The sequence below is a fragment of the Zootoca vivipara genome, chromosome 4 (genome assembly GCF_963506605.1).
Source record: "Zootoca vivipara chromosome 4, rZooViv1.1, whole genome shotgun sequence".
In the NCBI taxonomy this organism is placed as follows: Eukaryota; Metazoa; Chordata; class Lepidosauria; order Squamata; family Lacertidae; genus Zootoca; species Zootoca vivipara.
In genome coordinates, this window is record NC_083279.1 from 69803966 (window position 1) to 69827128 (window position 23163).

Consider the following 23163-nt stretch of genomic DNA (forward strand, 5'->3'; position numbering starts at 1 on the left):
GGAATAATAATAATAATAATAATAATGATAATGATAATGATAATGATAATAATAATAATTTATTTATACCCTGCCCATCTGGCTGGGTTTCCCCAGCCACTCTGGGCAGCTTCCAACAGAAAAATGAAATAAAATAATCTATTAAACATTAAAAGCCTCCCTAAACAGGGCTACCTTCAGATGTCTTCTAAAAATCTGGTAGTTGTTTTTCTCTTTGACATCTGATGCGAGGGCATTCCACAGGGCAGGTGCCACTAACAAGAAGGCCCTCTGCCTGGTTCCCTGTAACTTGGCTTCTTGCAGCGAGGGAACCGCCAGAAGGCCCTCAGAGCTGGACCTAAGTGTCTGGGCAGAACGAAGGGGGTAGAGATGCTCCTTCAGGTATACTGTACCGAGGCCATTTAGGGCTTTAAAGGTCAGCCCCAACACTTTGAATTGTGCTCGGAAACGTACTGGGAGCCAATGTAGGTCTTTCAAGACCGGTGTTATGTGGTCTTGACAGCCGCTCCCAGTCACCAGTCTAGCTGCCGCATTCTGGATTAGTTGTAGTTTCCATGTCACCTTCAAAGGTAACACAGTAGTCCAAGCGAGTGATAACTAGAGCATGCAACACTCTGGCGAGACAGTCTGCAGGCAGGTAGGGTCTCAACCTGTGTAACAGATGGAGCTGATAGATGGAATCTGAAACTGGTGTCAAATCTGTGGATATAATCCTGGAGAATTAGGACACGCAAACGGAAGTATGTAGCAGACAGACATAGTTAATTTATGGGATTTGCTTCCAGAAGGATATGGTGACGTCCACAAACATAGATGGCTTTTAAAGGGGAAATTTGTGGAGGATTGGGCTATCATTGACCACTGGTCAAGATGGCTACATATAACCTGGAAGATCAGATGGACCATGCTCTGGATACCAGTTCCTGGGAAGAACAGCATTAGAAGGCTATTGCCCTCTCGTTCTGCTTGCAGGCTTTCTAGAGATACCTGGTTAATCACTTTAGGTCTAATCCAGGAGGTCTTCTATGACTTAAGGCATGGTAAAGATCAGTTTAGTTTCTTGGGCAGCAACTCTTAATTATGTCCAAATATAGATTTGGACAGTGTTCTTGAAGCTATGAACATGAGTCTGACCAAACTGCGGGAGGCAGTGGAAGACAGGAGTGCCTGGCGTGCTCTGGTCCATGGGGTCCCAGAGAGTCGGACACGACTAAACAACAATAGCTATGCATAGCAAAAATACTCAACTCATACTACAAGATGATTCAGCTAAAACAACAACACGAAGTTGGAACTGGACCTAAAGTTGCTTACCTAAGAGCTCTCATTTAGAGCTTTAGGTGGAGCTGCTTCAAACCACATATGTTGTTACTTAACTGTTCATTGTTATTATTATGAAATTCAGAGTTATGGAAGTGTAATTTATTGTGACAGTGCTTGGGGATAGAGATCCTATAGAAGCTAAAGGAAAGAAATGGGAAGAAAGGCTCCATTATGTTCTGGAAAACACTTTTTGAAAGTGGGTGACTGTGTGTACTTTCTAATATCATATGACCAAAGTCTGCTTTCTAACTTACTGAGCAGTACATCTTTCCTTTGAAATCATCCAATTTACTTTGAACCTATACCAAAGAGAGAGAACATTGCCTTTTCAAATGTACTATGCCATGGGTTCTAAAAACTGAGCTAAATTTAAACTAATGGAAATGAGATCGGTGAATAGGAGTTTAATCTCGAATTCAAGCAAAGAGATTTCCATGCAAGGCTTTTCCAACTTCATGAAACTTATGCTAAGTGTTTCTGTTTAAAACCACCCAAGGCCCAATCCTCTCTTGTGCTCCTCTGTATTAATCCCTTGTGTTAAGGACAAATATTTTTGGCACTGTGTTAACTAATACCACATGTTCCAACTCCTTAGAGAGAATGTATCTGTAGCACTTGTTTTTAATGTTGGGAACTTTACATGCTGTTCGTTTTGTTTAACAGAAAAGAACAACATTACATGCAGAGCGTAAAACTGTGCTGTTAAACTTCTGTATCCTGTATGTGAAATGGATGCCATGTGCCAAAATAATGTGCCAGGACTGGTGTTAGTGGATGAGGCCACTAGGAAGGAGCAAGCTGCTGCTGCTGTTCATGGTAGAATTTAAACGAGGACCCCCAAAATAAATCTGCTTAATTTGAACTATTTTTTTTTACATCTGATCTCTATTTGTAAAAGAGCAAAACTGCTGTGAATAAGGCGTCGTGAATTGTCCTACCAGAGACACTAACTGTCAGGTTCCTTTGCCCACTTTCTTAAACCCTGGCTGCTCTTTAATGCAGGCAAAACTGGCAACATCTTGTACCTGAGATTGTGGTATACTCAAACTCATAAGCAGAGCTGGCCTTCAGGCAACTTCCGCAGGTGGCAGAGGGTAGGAGGGAGGCAGGTAGTTGTGGTGAGGTGCTGGAGGTCCAAATTGTGTGTGTCAGGAGGTCCATTCTGCACTCACTAGCTTGGTGCCCTGGAGGCAGCTAGTTCCGAAGTGAGGTTCAACTGCTGGCTTTGGTTGCCCTGATGGATTACTGTTACAGGGAGCGGGACAAGTTGGGGAAGTGGCAGTCCCAAACATCTGGAGGACCCTAGGTTGAAGAACCACCACGAAAAGACATGGGCTACATGCAGCAGCCAATGAACTAAATCAGCCATCATTGCCATAGAGGCATCTCTCCCCACACCCCCGTTGCTCATACTGAAGTCAAGCAGAAAGAGAGTGGTACTTTGGTCCCAAAACCTATTGAGTGACTATACGTAGCGTGCTTCCTGTTCTTTAGAGCTTATTGTAGAAAAACAATTGCAAAGACATCACCCTATATCATTACAAATATACTAGCCTATAATACTACTATAATTAAAAAGCTGGAAATGGCAAATGGCAGGAACAGTTTCCTCTTTGACTGTTGCAACAAGAGGAGTCCTCCAGCAACAAGGAGGCACAGGTACTGTGGCTTCTGTTTGCTGGACTTGTTCCACAGCTGTTGTCTCTGCTTGTGGCTCTGTGTGCATATATGCTTACCATTGTAAACAAAGCACATAGAATAATATCCGATCAGAGAAGGATTGGTGTGGGAGGTAGAAAATAATGCCACACACACATTCCCAGTATGCACTTTGGTGATGTGTATCTGCAAAAATGCAGATATGTTTTGAAAGATTTTAAGAGAAGAGAGCTCTTGCATCAGTTTATAACATTAGGATTGCAGCTTGGTTGCTAGATTCCAAGTTGGAACAGGATCAGTTTATCCATCACCTAGGTAAACAATCCTTAAATAAATTCTAACAGTGCTAGTAATATAAAGTTACCTGCCATGTAGAAAACATGGAAATAATTAGCCGGAAGACTAGCCTTCTGCTAAAGATTGTGCCTTCCTTTATCCATTTAATTGTGTCCAGATAATAATGATCCAATTTCAGGGTATAGATGAATGAAGCCAACAACCTCTGTCTTTTCCCAGCATTTGATTGGTTGCAAGAATGGAGTTATTCAGTTGGGTCCTGTGTTCTCATCCTAATATTCAGAAAACTGCCGGTGCTAGCTTAATTACTGTAACTACGCTATACTGAGGTTTCAAGTAAGTAACTGAAATTTACTGTAGTGCATTAAATTGAATCCAGATTTATAAAATGCCTTATGTTTTCAGTTACATATAAAACGAAGAAAAATGGCACAATTCAGGCTTTTAGTATCCATAATTAGATAACTATTTGCCATCCATGTTTCAGTGATGAGGTATGTTCTAATTATAGCAAATAAGTCCTCTGCAGTTGTTAATATCTATTTAAATACAAGGGCCAAAAATGTCAAATAGGGAATTGTATGCAGACTATAAATATTTTATTTACTAATGGATTTTGAGCCTGCCTTTCAAGGCATAATGGTCCTAAGGTGGCTCACAAAATTAAAGCAGCATAAAACAATGAAATGTTCAACAACTCCATCAAAATCTAAACTCTAATAACAACAGCAATTAAAAAACCCAGCATGCCACACTTCTTTCTTTCAGAACAAAGACAGAAATAAAAGCCTGGTCAGAGTTTATTTAAAGGCCAATGCAGAATGGGCCATGCATTCCTTTCTAGGGTAAGAAATCCTTACATGTGGGAGCACCATCAAAAAGGCTCTAAAAGCTACCCACATATTGGACCTTACTGTTGTGCTGGAGAACAAAGCCCAGGAGGTTGGATTTAAGACCTAGGCTAACTCGTATGTACATGGGAATCCTTCAGATAACCTGCTGTCAAACTGCCTAGGGCTTAAGACCAACACTTTAAAATGGGAATGGAAATAAATAGGCATATTGCAAGTGGTAGGGTGGCCAATTTAATATTTTAAAAAAGAGGAAAACATCACCAGAAAAAGGACAGATTTGCATAAAATGCACATATTCTAATGCATATGCACAGATGCAAATCTAGAAATAATCATGATAGAACAATACCAGGGAATGTGACCTGTATGCCTGGTCAATCTGCTCTTCAGATGCTACCTGCAGATAAGCAACAGCAAATCTACTTCTCTCTGTCCTTAGGATTCTTTATCTCTAAAACAGACTTGGACCAAGCCACCCTTCAAATAGCATAAACATAGCAAGTGCAATCTGTAGCACTTGACATTCCTTAACCATCATTAAAGACAACCTTGTGTAGAATAGATTACAATATTTCAGTCTGGATGTGATAGGAGCATGTGAAACTGAGGCCAGAGCTACAACTGGTGACACCACCACCCCACTGCATGGCTATAATATCTGAAGAGCACTACTAATTCTGTACTGTGTTACCAGGATTATGATTCCATTTGTTTGCCTTCATCCATCCCAAAACTGTCTCCAAACACCTGCTTGGAATTTCCACTGCCTCTCTGGGATGAGCTGATGGGAAAGAGAGAATGAACTCTACATTCCAGAAGAATCTCAAGTTGACTTTGAGCTGGCTCATGAAAATGTTAAAAAAGCATAGAGGCTATGAGGTGGAACTGAGGTCCTGCAGCACTTCTTTCTAGGCTTATCCCTCCAGAAAGAACCAGTCACCATAACACCTCCAAGTGTCATCCAGAAATAAACCACAGTTAATGGTTTGAAAAGTCACTGAGAGGTCATTAGAACGCAACAAGGTTGCGCTTCCTCCAACATGGATTGTCCACCAGAGTAGTTTCTGTCTCAAAACCAGAGCAAAAGCTAGGTTCATCTTCTCCTCAGTTCTGAATCAGATGCTCTGCCATCTCTCCAAAAAACCAGGTGGTTGAAATAGTCCATTTTTGAACCTCACACAACAGAGTCTGATATCTCAGTGTTCAGTAGAGATATCTAGACCCTTTATCTCCTATTTGGTAAGTTCAGGGTTTTTAGTTTTTGGGTTTTACTTGAAATGTAGGATTGTGTCCTGGATACACTTGTGAGATTTCATTGTAACAGCTCTGTTTTTAAAGGAGATTACAAACTAACAGAGAAAGCCAAACTGTGGAGTTAAACCCGCCTCACTTTGTTCAGTCTGTTAAACAGATAGCATCATTTACTAGTTTGGTGTGTGGTGTTAATTTCTTTCATACTCGGCTGTACAATAGGGATCTTCGGAGAAAAGGCAGAAGAGGAAAAATGCGGAAAGCCCCCAAATCTTAAATACAACATGAACTTTAACATGCTAATTTCAGCTATGATCATGGGAATTGTACAGATGGACTGAAAGTGATATACAAAGTGCAGATGTCCCTTTTGTTCATCTGGCTCTTCGCTGACGAGGTAGTCACAGCTGGACAAAATTTCCCAATATTTGGGGACATGCCAGAAGTGGAACCAAATGCCTTATACAGTATCTTTAAAAAGCTTTCTATTGACTCTGTGTGACTGAAAGGGGGAGTAGGTGCCAATAAAATCGTAATACAGTAAAATTATCACCTTTTAAAAGTAAGCAGGGTATAAGACCTAAAGTGATTGCTACCTGTCTAGAAATGTTTTTAGCCCTTTTGCAAGGTAAAGCAGGTTATTCCAATTGGTACCTTTATCAATTTACTTATTCAAAATATTTATAACTCTCACTTCATCAAAACTAACACCAGGGCAGGGTATACTGTGACACAACTACAGTGGATGGAGCTTTAAAGGGAGACTATGTGAAGCTGTGAGAGAAGAAAGAAATGGGGGGAGAGAATGACCAATGAGCAAAAGGAGAGCTAAACTGGGAGCTGTCTGACTGGAAAGTCAGAAGCCAGGAAGTTTTGCAGTAGGAGGGAAAAGCCACTGGTGAACACCGTCCTTTGCCTGGGGGACTATTAAAAGGCAGGAAATAAGAACACCAGAAATAGTCCACCAGCCAAGGACCGTGTTCACTAGTGGCTTTTTCCTCCTACTGCAAAACTTCCTGGCTTCTGACTTTCCAGTCAGATGAAGACCTCTGTCTGGTTCCCTGTAACTTGGCTTCTCGCAACGAGGGAACCGCCAGAAGGCCCTCGGCGCTGGACCTCAGTGTCCGGGCAGAACGATGGGGGTGGAGATGCTCCTTCAGGTATACTGGGCTGAGGCCGTTTAGGGCTTTAAAGGTCAGCATCAACACTTTGAATTGTGCTCTTCTTGGGAGCTTCCTGGGAACTTCTGACTGGCCAGATGTGGAAACAGAATGCTGGATAACACTCCTGGCCCTGGCCCAGATGCTCTCTGATTTGTCCTTGTTCCCTAAGGAATTTTCTGCTCTAGCTCTTCAGATTGCAGGTGTGCAGCTGTTATGTTTTTGAATGATTCTCCTATGTTAAAAAAAATTCTCCCTGCTTTATAATAAATTTAGCATATCGTGAAGAGAGTTACACCAAACCTCTCTCTCAGATGTATTATTTACTTTACTACATGTAGGGAATTTTTACTTTTGTTAGTACAGTCATACCTCGGTTTAAGTACGCCTCTGTTTGAGTATTTTCAGTTTAAGTACTCCGCGGACCCGTCTGGAACGGATTAATCCACTTTCCATTACTTTCAATGGGAAAGTTCGCTTCAGTTTAAGTACGCTTCAGTTTAAGTACTCCATGGACCGTCTGGAACGGATTAATCCACTTTCCATTACTTTCAATGGGAAAGTTTGCTTCAGGTTAAGTACGCTTCAGGTTAAGTACCAACTTCCAGAACCAATTGTGTTTGTAAACCGAGGTACCACTGTAGTCAAAATTTAACCCCTCCTGTGTAATATGAAGTGCTGCATTGCAGAATCCTGCCACTTCAATGCAGCACTTCATTCTGGCTGCGTTCACCCCATAGCTTATTCCATTTCCCCATTTCCTAACAGTTAATATCTGTGTTATATGTGAGCTTTCACATGATGTAAAAACCACTTTCAGAAAACTAAAGGACTACATAACATGTTTAAGTCTGGTATCCCTTTTATTTGATTCCAGATAAAAAATCTGTTTGCGCCTTAAAATGAAGGTGCACATTTATAATGTGTATGCTACACATGTCAAAGAAAATGCATAATGAAGAGTTGTGTTGAACAGTGAGAGAACACTGGCTTGGACTTGGCACTTAAGGATTTCAGCGTGATGACTATAGTGCTGTTGGCCAGCACAGTGACATTTTGACATAGATTGAATTATACCTGTTTTATGACAAAAGCATTTTCTAGATGAGTAACTGTGACTACCTGTCATTTTGGTAATAGCAAGCAGACTCCAATGATTTGTAGGGTGTATATGATAGCATATTTTAATTAGCACGACTGTTTATGTAAGCACTAGCCAAGATGGGGTAATGTTACTGAGAATTACAACATTGGCTCTGGACAGGGTAATGTGTCAGGATGAGGAATCTGGTCACTGTAATGCTATTGTGGTTGTTTATCAGTCCAGTATTGATGCCACAAAGCCTCTGTTGCAGTAGTGAAAATATAGCATACTAACACTCTTTGAAACCCACTGGTATTTTGTTCTACTATACTTTGCATTTTGTTAAATATACAATTTCATTGGGTTTGTTTTTATTGACCATACATCACTTCAAGCACCCAAATGGTGGGAAGTATGACTAATAAGTGGATATATAGCAAAGAACTCAAAGAGAAAACTGGCAAGGCTTATAAACTATCAAGATCAGGCTATGGCTAGCACTTAACTACAGTTGACAAACACAACAGAATGAGTGCTCCCCTGGATCCCGTGCAGCTCCAGGTAGTACAGGCTGGCTTCTCCCTCCACAGGTTGGTTACCTGGAGGTCTCCGCCTACCTCAGCCAATCATCCAATCCCACCTGGGGAGGTGTTGTCAGGGGATCGGCCAGGTAGGAGGAAGGACTGCCCTGCCCCCACAAAAAATCTTACCTGCAAATCGTCAGTTGGCTCCAGAGCTTCTTCCACCCTGCCCTCCCTCAGTGAAGCCTTCTTTTGCAGGTTAACCTCTTCTCCACAGGTATGCAGGTGCTGCTACATCAGGGTCGCTGTTGAAGGGCTGGAAAGGGATTTTCCTGCATTGGCAGGTTTTGCCTTCCTTGTAGCAAAACGTCACAACTTTGGCAGTTTCAGGCCTTGTGCAGAATCCTTTAGTCTATCTTCCCTAAATGGGGGAGGGCGTAAAGCGGTGACCCATGCCCTCCCTTGCAGCGGTGATCCCAGGGTTCCCCGTTAAAAGGGTCTTGAGGGGAGGCATTGGCCATACGCTGAAAGGTTGTCATTGCTCTCCCCTGTGACGGCAGCGAAATGGGGGGCAGGCTCTCTGCTTGAACATATGTTCCCCAGAGCCAGCGCAATCACCACACATTCTGGATAGCCCTGATGTCCCCCAGATCCCTGGCTGGGGTCTGGGAAGGGTAAACGGCCAACAACTGAGCCAAGGTCTCCCTACACCTGAAACTTAATAAAGTTGTGGCCAATTTTAATCCCATAGCACGTTGTCTTGAGCCATTATTCCACTCAGGAATCGCCTGGGGTTGGGGGGTCTCTGCCTGTCCACGCAATGACCTAGTGCTCTTTTTAATTTCTCAACTGTTCACACTCAGTGGACTTAACATAGAGGACAAACAGAATTGGGCATTTCTTAAATAATTTTTGAAGAGAAGTAATATTCTGTCATTTGCAATATCTGTCATATGAACATTACAGGAATGGCTACTAGTGGTATGCTACTGGCTACTGGTATGGTGACTATTGTATGTTTCTGAATACCAGTTGCTGGAAACTGCAGGAGAGGAGAGTGCTGGTGTGCTTGGGCCCTGCTTATGGGTTTCCCACAGGCATCTGGTTGGCCACTTTGAGAACAGGATACTGGACAAGATAGGCCATTGGCATGATCCAGCAGGCTCTTCTTGTGTTCTTAATGGGACCCACTCTATCCTTTCTCAGAACACATGACTGTGGCACCATAACAAGATTATTGTAAACGGCTGTGGTGCTACAGTGAAATCACTGAAGACTTCTGGGAAATTACTGCAAACGGCTTCCTGAGTAGACTGGCTTTCATGTGATTGCAGCTGCCACTTTGCAAATGTTTGCTTGCTTTACAAATGTATTATCCCTTCACAGCAACAAAGCAATGTAAGACATAATACAAATAAGATAAAATACAAAAAACTACAAATTCTAGAAACAATTAAGACTATTCTTGCAGACTCTAAAGCAGGCATCCCCAAACTTCGGCCCTCCAGATGTTTTGGACTACAATTCCCATCTTCCCTGACCACTGGTCCTGTTAGCTAGGGATCATGGGAGTTGTGGGCCAGAACATCTGGAGGGCCACAGTTTGGGGGTGCCTGCTCTAAAGGCACCATCCCTGTAGATGAACAATTAATATTTTATAAATGACGGGGGATGTCACACCTCAGAGAAAGCCGTCTTGACTAAAACAGTAGGCATCTAAACACTATGATACAGGGTGCCTTTCTAATTTCAGCTGACCATTGATTCCAGAAAGCTGTAGCTGCAAGACTAAAAGCCTGATTTCTAGCACAAACCAGGTGCACCTGTGGGGCATGTGGTACTCTCAGCTGTGCCACATCTGTTGCTACATGATGCCACTCTGAAGCATCTGTTGAGACAGCACTGGCTACCACACCTGCTTGTATTTATGCTGTTGAAAGCATGTCCTATGTGTATGCTGAAAAGTTTGTTCTGCTTGAGTTGGTGACATCCCATATTTTTCTGCTTTCTCTCCCCCAACCTCAGTTAAGAGACAAAGCCTGAAAGTTCAGATCAATGCAACCAGTGATGCAGTGTGCATGAGATACATTCGACCCAGTCCAAGCACCAAACTGGAAGGCTTCATCTTGGGGTACGGCAGCAGCTTCTTCTCTAACCAGTATATTCCTCTGCCATCAGACGGGAAATCTTACATAACTGAAGTTGGTAAGCCAATGCCTAGATCTGAATCTTGGAGAGATGGTTGTGGCATCTGAAATTGCATTTACTTGTGGTCTGGGTGGGGATACCCGAGGCTTAAAACCAAAGGAAATATCGAATTTCAACAGTGGCAAACACTTCTGTATTTTCTGAATTGTTTGTTATTTTGTTCCCTTCTTTGCAATTTTCAGTTACTGACATTTTCCAGAGGCACTGAATATGTAAATGAAAGAGGCTAATTTGACACAAATGCAATTGAAATGTTGAACAGGCCATCCAAACAGATCTTTAATATAAGCACTGCATGTTAGCCAGTTACTTGTTGATTTGTAGCTAAAGCTGTGGGTCTTAACACCGTAATCCTTAAGAAGTGAATCTAAGCTTTTAGATCATCATTCATTACTATTAAGTCAGCTTGCATATTCTTTGTTTTGCTGTTCACGGATCTGTTATTTCAATATTAATTCTAATGTGGAATGAAAAATCGCCCTCCAAATTTTGTTGAACTACAACTCCTATCACCATTGGCCTTGCTGGCTGGGGTTGCCAGGAGCTGTAGTCCACATCTCCTAGCCTATCGTGCCAAAGAGATTGATGTAGTTAGAAGTGCCATTGCTTGTTGTTGCTGAGACTCAAATCAGTGGGCAGTGATGACAATAGCCAATATTTGGGAGAAAGGCAGAGTATAACCTTATTTGGGGCACACTGAGAGCCAGTGTGGTGTAGTGGTTAAGAGCGGTAGACTCGTAATCTGGTGAACCAGGTTTGCGCCCCGGCTCCTCCACATGCAGCTGCTGGGTGACCTTGGGCTAGTCACACTTCTCTGAAGTCTCTCAGCCCCACTCACCTCACAGAGTGTTTGTTGTGGGGGATGAAGGGAAAGGAGAATGTTAGCCGCTTTGAGACTCCTTCTGGTAGTGATAAAGCGGGATATCAAATGCAAACTCTTCTTCTACAATTAACACTATGTGAATTAGGAGAATGGGGCCATGCACATTTGCCCTGTGCTCACCCCCAATGCAAGTCCCTCACTAATGCCATACTTATATACATATTTTATTGCAAAATAGGTTGTTTTTCTTTTATCCCACTGTATGTACTTCTAACTGCATGTTATCCTCAAATGCACATTTGTATGCATTTTGGTACATTTCTTGACCAAATTTTGGAGAATTGAATATTATGAAGAATCATTCTAGTCTGCTCCATGTATTAGTTTTGGGAGATGTGAATTAGCTCAGCTCACTTAAGCCTGTGAGCAAATAAAATTCTCCCTCCCTCTGTAGTTGCAACTCACAGGAACTGTGCATGTTGGCACATTGCCCTGCTGCAAATATTCTTCCAAATATGTGATTAGTATTGAGGAGGGGTGTGGGCAGGCTGTAACCATGGGAACCAGGTGAGCATGGCCTTGTTCTTCTGCCTCACATAATGTTAATCGTATGGGCTGATCGCCCAAATAGAGTTGTTAATCCTACTTGGTACTACTTTACCACTAATTTGGAATTTTGTCTACTAACATCAACTTGACTTTCAATTCTAGATGCTCTTACCTAAGGTGCTGTAAATAGTTAATTTATTCATTAGAGATGTCTTTAACAAAGGCATGATCTCTGCTTCTAGATGAAAGTGGAGCTGCTTGAGGCAGCTCTTGTTCTGGTTATTTTGTTGTGGTGCCTGCTAGAACTAGTTCACACATGGCATTTCTGTTGCATGAAGATAATCTATGCAATGTGTGAAAGGGGGGCAGAGGCTAGTTTGAATATAATTATCATTTGGATTTTGCACATCTTTGAATCTGGCAATACAGTTCTCAGCCTAAGAAATATATCAAAATGTGTATTTTTAAGGTAACTTAGAAATGCATATATTGAGATAAAATAGGTATTGAAATGCAAATTTTGGTGGGGATGGAACAGATGTTTGAATGACCACATGCAGAACTGCCGCGGTCCAGAAATAGGCTGATCTATCCTTCCCTAGTGAAGAACATACAAATATTTATTTTGTTGCACTTAGATTTTGGGAAGCCAGTTCACTCATTCATACATATGTAAAGTAACCCTGTGGCAGGAAAGTCTGTGACATCATTATTCTAGAATAACCCCAGGAAGAACAAGGACATGCATCAAGATAATTCGGGGGGGGGGGGGGGGGAGAACATAAATTCAGGAATGTAAGACAACAAGAAAACAGGATAGTAAAATAAAGTACTGACTTAATGAGGATATTAAAATGGTTGTAAGCTGGGCCAAAATAATTTGGAAGCTCCTAAAGTTTATTTTAGTTAACACATGGCTTCCAAAAAGCAAATCTGTTTCTGGCTTAAAGCTTCAGTTCATTTGGATATGCTGCTTTGTGTCCATAGAAACAGGTACAGCTGAGCAAAACTGATCACACCCTCTGTGAGGAAAACAAGCCTTTAATGGGAAAAAAGATTATTTGACCATACTGTCACACTTCTGCATGGCCAATTACAAAATTCATTGCTGTTATTTAGTTTGCACATTAGATGCAAGAAGAGTAAACAAGCTAAGGAAACTCTGTTTGCTCTTATCAGTCCTCGTCTCAAGAAGAGAATTGTATTCCTGCCTATCAGGAACATGATTAAAATTGACCATAAAGACAGAAATATGTACTTAAAATGCCTCCTGAAATAAGAGTGGATTTGCTACTCTTTTTAAAGCTGTCATTTGACTCTTGATCACTTTTAGCTATACTATTGCAGTGCAATGCTATTATTGTCTACTCAGAAGTAAGTCCCATTGAATTCAGTGGCACTTGTATTTCCAACTAAGAATGTGTAGGTTTATAGTCTAAACTGATTAAGATATAACTTTTCAGGAACTATAATCTCTCTGTAGATAAAAGTGTTAATGCCATTGTGCTCCATTGGAGAGCTATGCTACTGGAGCCAAAGGTGTACTCAACACCATTTTGTTCAATGGATTTAAGAACACCTGACAGTGTTGGCTTGCATTTTCCATAGTCCTTATGGTCTATCCAGTTGGCTTTAACAGAACATGTCAATTGTTTTCTCTACTAGGAATTACAGAAATTAAATATAGAGTTCAGCAGCAGACTCACATTTGCTTAAAACTATTGCTGTTAAAACAAATTAATGGAACAGTGAAAACTCAAAACAAGAGATGAAAAATAAAATTACACCAAGAGTTTGGAATGAAAAGCTGTATACTCCCTAACCTAGCCAGACACAACAAAGCACGTTGATGACCTTCACAAAGTGCTTTGTTCTGCTTCAGTTATAGAGTTTGTGTGGCCATGCTTCACTAAGATTAAGTGATATACTCTGATATAATCTGGTGATACACTGTGTTTTGTTTTGGAATTGTGTTTTAAATCAGCTGGATAGCTCAGTTGGTTAGGGCATGGTGCCGATAACACCAAGGTTGCAGGCTTGATCCTGCATATTCCTGCATTGAGCGGTGGGAGGAGTTTGGACTAGATGATCCTCAGAGTCACTTCCAACTCCATGATTCTATGAGATCACAATTATACCTGTTAAAAAACACTGCTAACGTGTGATGTGGAGAAAGACTTCAATCCATTACTAAGGACTTTTCCTTGCATATATAATAAAAAGAGAAACTGAATAGGCTAAGGGTCCAAACACTTAATGAGTGTGAAGATAATAGACTTACTCATATTAATTATGTTCACTGTGGATGCATTAGAAATTAAAAAGGTAAATTAATATACACTTAATATACTTGTTTATTTGAATAGAAATATTCCCTTTTATGTTTCTTATTTTAAAAAATAGGCTTATTGAAGTCTTCCCTCATATTGCAACATGACTGCTTAAAGCAGATTACCCTAGGCCAGGACTGAACAGTTGATGCTCTTTGAGATAAGGAAAACACATAAAAGATGGCTAATCCTAAAATCAGCTGCTGGCACACATTAGAACAGCCACAAGGATGTTAATAGCTTGAATAGTTGCCTGTAAGGCTGTAGCTGACATTTTTTTCATACATGGAAGAACAGCTGGTCTGGAGATTTCGAATACCTTCTGGTGATTTGGGGCAACTTTATTTCTTTGTACTCCTGGGGTGGGCTTCCTATACACACACTTTCTGGGAAGTGACTCCCACTGAATTTAGTTCTGAGCACCAGTAAACACATTTGTCATTGCAAAAACATCATAAGAAAGTATCATTGACAGGTGGAAGTTAGAAGAGCACGAAAGCTTCTAAAGTCTCCTGCTGTGTTTACATTTAGGACAGCAGCATGATTGAAACTGACACTAAAAGGAAAGAGCTGTGTTGATCTTTCAAATATGATTCAGTCAGAAAGAGGATGCCCAAACTCGTATTAAAAACTACTATTAAAAACTGAAATAACTTGAAAAATTGTAATAACCTCCAATTTTAAGACATGTCTTTAAGCCTCATAAAACAAAATGTGCAGACTTCATGACAGCATCTGTAGCATTTTTTACATTGCACTCAAAAAAGCCATTAGACGAAGTTTGCGTTTATGTGTTTGTGCACATGCACAACAATGTTTGCTTCAATGTAACAACAGTGCAGTCTGTAGTTGTGCCATCTTTCTGCCCTTTACAGAAATACAGTGTGAATCCATTAGGGTATACATGATTTCAGAAACATAGTAATGACTTGCTTCATTTTGGTTATTTATATGTTCAGTATACTGAGTGGCCACTGTCCAAACTGAGGGGTTAAGACTGCAGTCTTGTAGTTATTTTCCCATCAAACTCAATAGCTTTTGTTTCCAAGAAGATTTTAAATAATATTGCAGGCTGAGTAACTTACCGTACCTGTTTCTCCAGTAATGGTCATCACATCTCAAAAGAGATCCTGGAAGTATGGAGGAGTCTTAGAGAAGAGAATGTAACAAGTTTGAGGACATCGTGAAATACTCAGACACTGTTCCCTGCCAAGTCTCAACATTTCCTAGATGGGATAGATAGTGATTAATGTCAGCTTTGGACAAAACTCAAGCAGAAATTGTGTGCTTCTTCCAAAGTTGGAAGTCAACCATTGTGAATTGCTCAGAAACTTTAGTTGACCAAAGTCTACAGAATGCTATGTTTCATGCCTTTATAGTTATTGTTCTCACAAACATTTACAGACATGACCTGTGCACAGTTGAAACTGTGTGATTTCCAGCTCTTAATGGTTTGATATGCATATATAATCATTGTGATTTTTGTGTATCAAAACATTTATCCCTTACAAAAAAAAGAGAGAGGAGGAATTGGGTCAGGTCACTGAATGAATTTATAGCTTGCCTCCACCCATTCTTATGAGCAACAGTGTGTGTGCTGTTGCATGCAAGAAGCTCTGCATAATAATCTCTTAAACTGGCAGCTTCTCTTATGCTGGGTTGGAGACGGAGAGGCTTCTCTAGGGAAACCTCTTTCCTTAGTAGATGTCCAGTCACTGCTAGCACAGAACTAGCACCTGAGCTTAGCTGACATGCTTTTTCCTCAACAGCTTGCAAGCATTGCCCTTAGATAATATAATAATAATAATTAATAATTAATAATAATAATAATAATATATTGTTATTATTATTATTTTATTTATACCCTGCCCATCTAGCTGAGTTAAAAAGAATACAGCATTAAATATTAAAAAAAACTTCCCTAAACAGGGCTGCCTTCAGATGTCTTTTAAAAATAGTTTAGCTGCTTATTTCCTTGACATTTGATGGGAGGGCATTCCACAGGGTGGGTGCCACTACCAAGAAGGCCCTCTGTCTGGTTCCCTGTATCCTCACTTTTCACAATGAGGGAACCGCTAGAAGGCACTGGATTTCAGTGTCTGGGCTGAAAGATGAGGGTGGAGACGCTCCTTCAGGTATACAGGATCAAGGCCGTTTAGGGCTTTAAAGGTCAGCACCAACACATTGAATTGTGCTCAGAAACGTACTGGGAGCCAATGTAGATCTCTCAGGACTGGTGTTATGTGGTCCTGACAGCCACTCCCAGTCACCAGTCTAGCTGTTGCATTCTGGATTAATTGCAGTTTCCGGATTAATTGCAGTTTCCAGAGCTAGTAGACAGCCGCCCTGGACACAGAATTAACCTGCACCTCCATGGACAGCTGTGATCTAAAATGACTCCCAGGCTGCGCATCTGGTCCTTTAGGGGCACAGTTACCCCATTCAGGACCAGGGAGTCCCCCACACCCACCCGCTCCCTGTCCCTCAAAAACAGTACTTCTGTCTTGTCAGGGTTCAACCTCAACCTGTTAGCCGCCATCCATCCTTCAACCGCCTCCAGGCACTCACACAGGACATTCACTGCCTTCACTGGTTCTGATTTAAAAGAGAGGTAGAGCTGGGTGTCATCTGCATACTGATGAACACCCAGCCGAAACCCCCTGATGATCTTTCCCAGCGGCTTCATATAGATATTAAAAAGCATGGGGGAGAGGACGGAACCCTGAGGCACCCCACACGTGAGAGCCCAGGGGTCTGAACTCTCATCCCCCAACACCGCTTTCTGGACATGGCCCAGGAGAAAGGAACAGAACCACTGTATACCAGTGCCCCCAGCTCCCAGCCCCCCTAGACAGTCCAGAAGGATGTTATGGTGAATGGTGTCAAAGGCTGCTGAGAGATCCAGCAGAACTAGGAAACAGCTCTCACCTTTGTTCCTAGCCCGCCGAAGATCATCGATCAGCGCGACCAAGGCAGTTTCAGTCCTATGGTGAGGCCTGAATCCCGATTGGAAGGGATCCAAATGGTCCACATCCTCCAGGCATGCTTGGAGTTGTTCAGCAACCACCCGCTCAATCACCTTGCTCAAGAATAGTAGATTTGAGACTGGGCGATAGTTGGCCATATTGGCCGGGTCTAAAGATGGTTTTTTAAGAAGCGGTTTAATAACCGCCTCTTTCAGTGAGCCTGGGAAGGCTTCCTCGCAGAGGGAAGCATTCACCACTCCGCAGAGCCCATCGCCTAGCCCTTCCCAGCTCACTTTTATTAGCCAGGATGGGCAAGGATCAAGGAGACTTATCTCTCTGCTGCTGTTCCATATCCATAAAGTGCACTGAGGAAAGATACTGAACAAAACGTGCAAATAGTAGAGTTCCTGCAAAAAGGTTTACAGCATAATAAAAACAAGACTCAGAAGGGGGAGAATAATAATAATAACAACAGACCTAGATGAAGTAATATAATTTAGAGATGGTGAAGATTAGTTACAAGGATGGAAGCTGGGTTGTTAGAAAAATTAGCTTGTAATCTTCTAGAATAGTTCAAGAAGGATCTGCAAGGAAAAGTGTTGAATTGCAGCTTGTAATAATCATTTCAAAAGGACAAAGAGCTGCAGTGCTGTGAATGTAACAAAGGAAAGAGTTTAAAAGATGCCGAGAAGCACAAGAAAAGAGTGAATCACAAGAATCAAAGTGGATTATAGGACTGGGACAAAAGTCGCTGACAAGACTGAAGGGAACGAGCAGGAGAATAATGAGAAATTAGGGTAGATAGAGAAGAACCACCATAGGTAAAGGGGAAGATATACTGAAAATGAAAAGGAGCATGAAAACAATGAAGAAAGCAGCAATTGATGTTAGCAGCAGATCAGAGAACAGAAATTAAAGGTTTGAGTTGTGAAACATGAAGCCAGTATAAATAATTTTATATTACTAATGAAAGCCTTGTATAATGGTTTTACATTCTGATTTTGTCCTGTAAACCACTCTGAGACCTGTGGGAATAGGGCAGTATATAAATTCAATAAATAATAATGATGATGATGATGGTTCTGATGGAGACAAAAGGATGAATTAAGGTTATCAAAGGATAAATAATCAATTAGTTTAAGCAGGTAGCACTTATTAACCTAGGAGAGGGGAAGGGAGAAGAATGTGGCACCTCACAGTGGCAACAATCTTCTTTCTGCCACCTAATAGATGCACCTAAACAGAAGACAAGGGTCATCTGGGCAAGGTCCCTTCCTGCCAGCAGAAGTAAAGGAGGGAAACTGGGTTAGCCTTGAGCTTCCCAAGAATAGTAGGATGAGAAGTGTCTCCCTTTCTCATTCTGTAAGTGAAATATACTCGGAGTCAAGAGTGAATTTCATGCTCTTTATTCAGCTCATAGTCATCAAGGAGGAGAAGAGAAGACGAATGGCTCTTTTCCCCAAACCGTCTGCTTATATACATTATTTACACAATGGGCCTTGCGTGATTGGCTACTTCAGGGCTACACCTGTGGGCCAATTATATTGTGGATTGACTTCTGCCTGCAGCCTGATTGGCTGCTCCTACAGGCCAATCAGGTAGCAGATTCACTTCTGCCAGCCGCCTGATTGGCTGCTCCAGCAGGCCAATCAGGTTGAGGATTCACTTCCACCTGGAGTTGGATTGGGTAGCTCCCGCTGATTCTGAATCCTATTGTTCTAGGATTCAGCTCAGTACATAACACCCCTCCCCTCTAAGTTCCAGTCCTGCCCGGGAAGTTGCATTCGTAGTCCCCAAGGTCTGCTGGCCGCCTCCGTGTGCGTTGTGGCCTGGGGTGTTCCTTGGTCAGGGGTTCTGGTTCTGGCTCGTGTTCCGAGGCTGCTGGCTGTGCCAGGGCTGTCTGGTCTGGCGCCACTGAACCACTAGGTTGTAGCTCTGGTTCCGGTGTCCTTCCAGCCTCGGGGCGCCCCTCTGTGCCTACTGCTTCTGCTTCCCCTGCCCACCCCTCTCGCTCTACAGGCCTCACTGCCCTGCTGTCCCCTTGGGACCCCTCTGTCCCGCTCTCCTCCCGGGTTCCTCCTTGGAATCGTCGCCGTAGCTGGTCGCAGTGGCGGCGCCAACATTGCCCCCCTTCCGTTAGTACCTCGTACGACACGGGACCGGTCACCTTGGTGACTGTGGCGGGTACCCATGCTGGGCCTGCCCCAAAATTCTTTGCATACACTGGGTCCTGGGCCACAAATGTCCGGGGGTTCCTGCCTTTCCCCACCACTACCTCATCCTGAGCTCTGTCGGGGTGAAGTCGGTCCAGTCTAGTTGCAAGGCGCCGGCCCATTAGTAATTCAGCTGGGCTCCGGCCCGTCGTTGTGCTTGGGGTGCTGTGCTGTGCTAGAAGAAATGCGGCAAGGCGGTATTCCCAGTCCCCTTGTGTCATGCGGCGGAGGCTGTCCTTGGTGGTCCGCACCATGCGCTCCGCTTGGCCATTGGTGGCAGGGTGGAATGGTGCTGAGCGGATGTGGCGGATGGCGTTCTGCGCTGTGAAGGTCTGGAACTCCTCTGACGTGAATGCGGTTCCATTGTCCGAGACGAGGGTGTCAGGGAGCCCGTGGGTCGCAAACAGCTTACGTAGTACCCGGATGGCCGCCACCGTAGAAGTGGATGGTACCAGTGCGACCTCCAGCCATTTGGTGTAGGAATCCACCACTATGAAGAATGTTTTTCCCTGGAAGGGGCCAGCGAAGTCCACGTGCAAGCGTGACCATGGATGTCGGGCGGACTCCCAGGGCTGGACTGGGGCCCTTGGGGGATCCGGGCGGGATTCTTGGCAGGTCTGGCAGTGTTGGACCCAGGCCTCTATCTCTCTGTCAATCCCCGGCCACCACACATAACTCCTGGCAAGGGCCTTCATCCTCACTACCCCTGGGTGTGTCTCGTGTAGGGCTGTGAGGACCCTTTTGCGGAGGGGCTGGGGAACAACAACCCTGCTTCCCCATAACAGGCACCCCTTGTGGGCCGACAGTTCATGTTTGCGGTTTGTGTAGCCAGCGAATTCTGGGCCGGGGCTGCTGCTGGGCCATCCTCGCCACACCCAGTCCAGGACCCGGGAGATGACCCTATCTTTTGTGGAATGGTGCGCAACTTCTTGTGCCTGAATGGGTCGGTCGGGAAGCCGCTCCAGGGTCATAACCTCTTGCGCAGGCGCTGGGTCGGGGCCTGTTTCTGGTAGTGGTAGCCTGCTGAGGGCGTCTGCGTGGCTCATCGCCTTCCCAGGGCGGTGGATTAGTGCATACTGGTAGCCGGCAAGGAAAATTGACCACCTGAGGACACGTGGAGACAACACTTGGGGGGTCTGCTTCTCAGGAGCAAACAGGCCAAGCAACGGCTTGTGGTCAGTCACTATGGTAAAGGGCCGCCCGTACAAGAAATCATGGAATTTTTTTACGCCCTTCACGATTGCCAGACCCTCCTTGTCAATCTGTGAGTAGTTTCGTTCGGCTGCAGCAAGCGTCTGGGAGAAGTATGCCACCGGCACCTCTCTTCCATCCGGGAGTTGGTGTCCCAGGACAGCGCCGATGCCATAGGGAGAGGCGTCGCATGCCAGCACCACTGGCAGCCTCTCGTCGAAGTGTGCTAAGACCGAGTTCGAGACGAGCAAGTCCTTGACTGCCTGGAATGCGGCCCTTTGTCGCTGGCCCCACACCCAAGGGGCCCTTTTATCTAGGAGTCTGTGTAGGGGCTCCGCTACCGCTGCCTTATGGGGAAGGAAGGCATGGTAAAAGTTCAATAGTCCCAAGAATGACTGAAGTTCGGGCTTGCTCTTGGGCGCTGGGGCCTCACAAATGGCCCGTACCTTGTCACCGGTTGGATGGACCCCTTCTGCGTCCACCTTAAATCCCAGAAAGTCCACCTGCGGCACTCCCAGTAAACACTTTTCCCGCTTCACCTTGAGGCCCGCCGTCTGGAAACGGTGCAGGACGGAGCGGAGGCGGTCCTCAAATTCCTCTGGTGTGGGCCCGGCGATCAGTACATCATCGAAGAAGGGGGTGACGCCAGGAATCCCTTTAAGGAGAGAGTCCATTAGATTCTGGAATATGCCTGGTGCCACGCTAACGCCAAATTGCAGCCGCTTTACTCTGAATGCCCCTCTGTGCGTCACAATCGTCTGAGCCTCTGCTGTGGCTTCGTCCACAGGCAACTGTTGATACGCTTGGGCCAAGTCCAGTTTGCCAAAGATTTTTGACCCAGCCAGGGTGGCGAGGACATGGCTGACCACTGGCACTGGGTATGCATGGGCCGTGAGAGCCTTGTTTATGGTGCATTTGTAGTCTGCACAGATGCGGACCGAACCGTTAGGCTTGACGGGTGTGACAATTGGAGTTTCCCAGGGGGCGTTGGGCACCGGCTCCAGCACTCCTTGCTCCACGAGCCGGTCCAATTCCTCGTCTATGCGGGGTTTCAGGGCGAACGGGACCCGGCGGGCCTCGGAACACGAGCCAGAACCAGAACCCCTGACCAAGGAACACCCCAGGCCACAACGCACACGGAGGCGGCCAGCAGACCTTGGGGACTACGAATGCAACTTCCCGGGCAGGACTGGAACTTAGAGGGGAGGGGTGTTATGTACTGAGCTGAATCCTAGAACAATAGGATTCAGAATCAGCGGGAGCTACCCAATCCAACTCCAGGTGGAAGTGAATCCTCAACCTGATTGGCCTGCTGGAGCAGCCAATCAGGCGGCTGGCAGAAGTGAATCTGCTACCTGATTGGCCTGTAGGAGCAGCCAATCAGGCTGCAGGCAGAAGTCAATCCACAATATAATTGGCCCACAGGTGTAGCCCTGAAGTAGCCAATCACGCAAGGCCCATTGTGTAAATAATGTATATAAGCAGACGGTTTGGGGAAAAGAGCCATTCGTCTTCTCTTCTCCTCCTTGATGACTATGAGCTGAATAAAGAGCATGAAATTCACTCTTGACTCCGAGTATATTTCACTATCCCATCCTCGTCGCCAGTGAAATATACTCGGAGTCAAGAGTGAATTTCATGCTCTTTATTCAGCTCATAGTCATCAAGGAGGAGAAGAGAAGATGAATGGCTCTTTTCCCCAAACCGTCTGCTTATATACATTATTTACACAATGGGCCTTGCGTGATTGGCTACTTCAGGGCTACACCTGTGGGCCAATTATATTGTGGATTGACTTCTGCCTGCAGCCTGATTGGCTGCTCCTACAGGCCAATCAGGTAGCAGATTCACTTCTGCCAGCCGCCTGATTGGCTGCTCCAGCAGGCCAATCAGGTTGAGGATTCACTTCCACCTGGAGTTGGATTGGGTAGCTCCCGCTGATTCTGAATCCTATTGTTCTAGGATTCAGCTCAGTACATAACAGTAAGAAAGGAAGAAAGATAATTGGTTTTCACCTTCATTCCTACTTGAGAGCAAACTGGATCTGCATGCTAAGTCTCTGCCTACATCTGTGATTTTCCACGGACTGCATTTTTCTAAAACATTAATCAATGAATAGATACCAGTTTAAAACTTTACAAATCAAGTCTTTTAAAATTCAGTAGTCATAGAATCATAGTATTCTTTATATTCAATTTTTAAAAGTCTGATTAAAATGTTTACACCTTGAGGGCTTTGGTTAGCCCCAAATAATTTTGAATTTGCACAACTAAATATTTGAAAATGCCGAAAATATCCTTTTATCAATGGAGGAAATAGATATATTCAAAAAGCAAACAAAAAAACCTTACATTTTTGCAACAAAAAAAGTTTTTTTCTCATAAGCATTGTTTTAATCAGTTTATTATGATCAACTCTTGGATGAAGTTAGCTGGTTTTCACTAGAAACATTTACATGAACTTATGGCCTCTAACCACAAAAGCATGTGTTCTTCCAGAGCATATCAAATGTACTAAGAATTTGTTAGCTAGTGAGTAAAAATATCAGTGAGTTTGGCTTTGGTTTATTTCATTTCATTGTTTCCGACAAAGAACAATGTTTCTGAAACAATTGCAAGATGGTTCTCAGAAAATGCACCCAGACAGCAATTTATTCTGAGACTGGAAAAAAATGTGGTTAGGTTTATAAAAGGAGCCTCTGTTTATGCAAATTATTACTATTGTAACAGAGTTG

At 43.7% G+C, this 23163-nt stretch overlaps 1 protein-coding gene across 20 annotated transcripts in view; it reads left to right on the forward strand.

Moving 5' to 3' along the window:
* The window catches only part of ABI3BP (ABI family member 3 binding protein), a 135914-nt gene that overhangs the window by 17554 nt on the left and 95197 nt on the right, over nt 1-23163 (forward strand). For all 20 annotated transcript variants that reach the window (XM_035114435.2, XM_060273724.1, XM_060273718.1 and 17 more), the window contains exon 2: nt 10175-10354. In XM_035114435.2, the coding sequence (XP_034970326.1) occupies nt 10175-10354 (180 nt within the window). The remainder of the gene's footprint in view (nt 1-10174; nt 10355-23163) is intronic.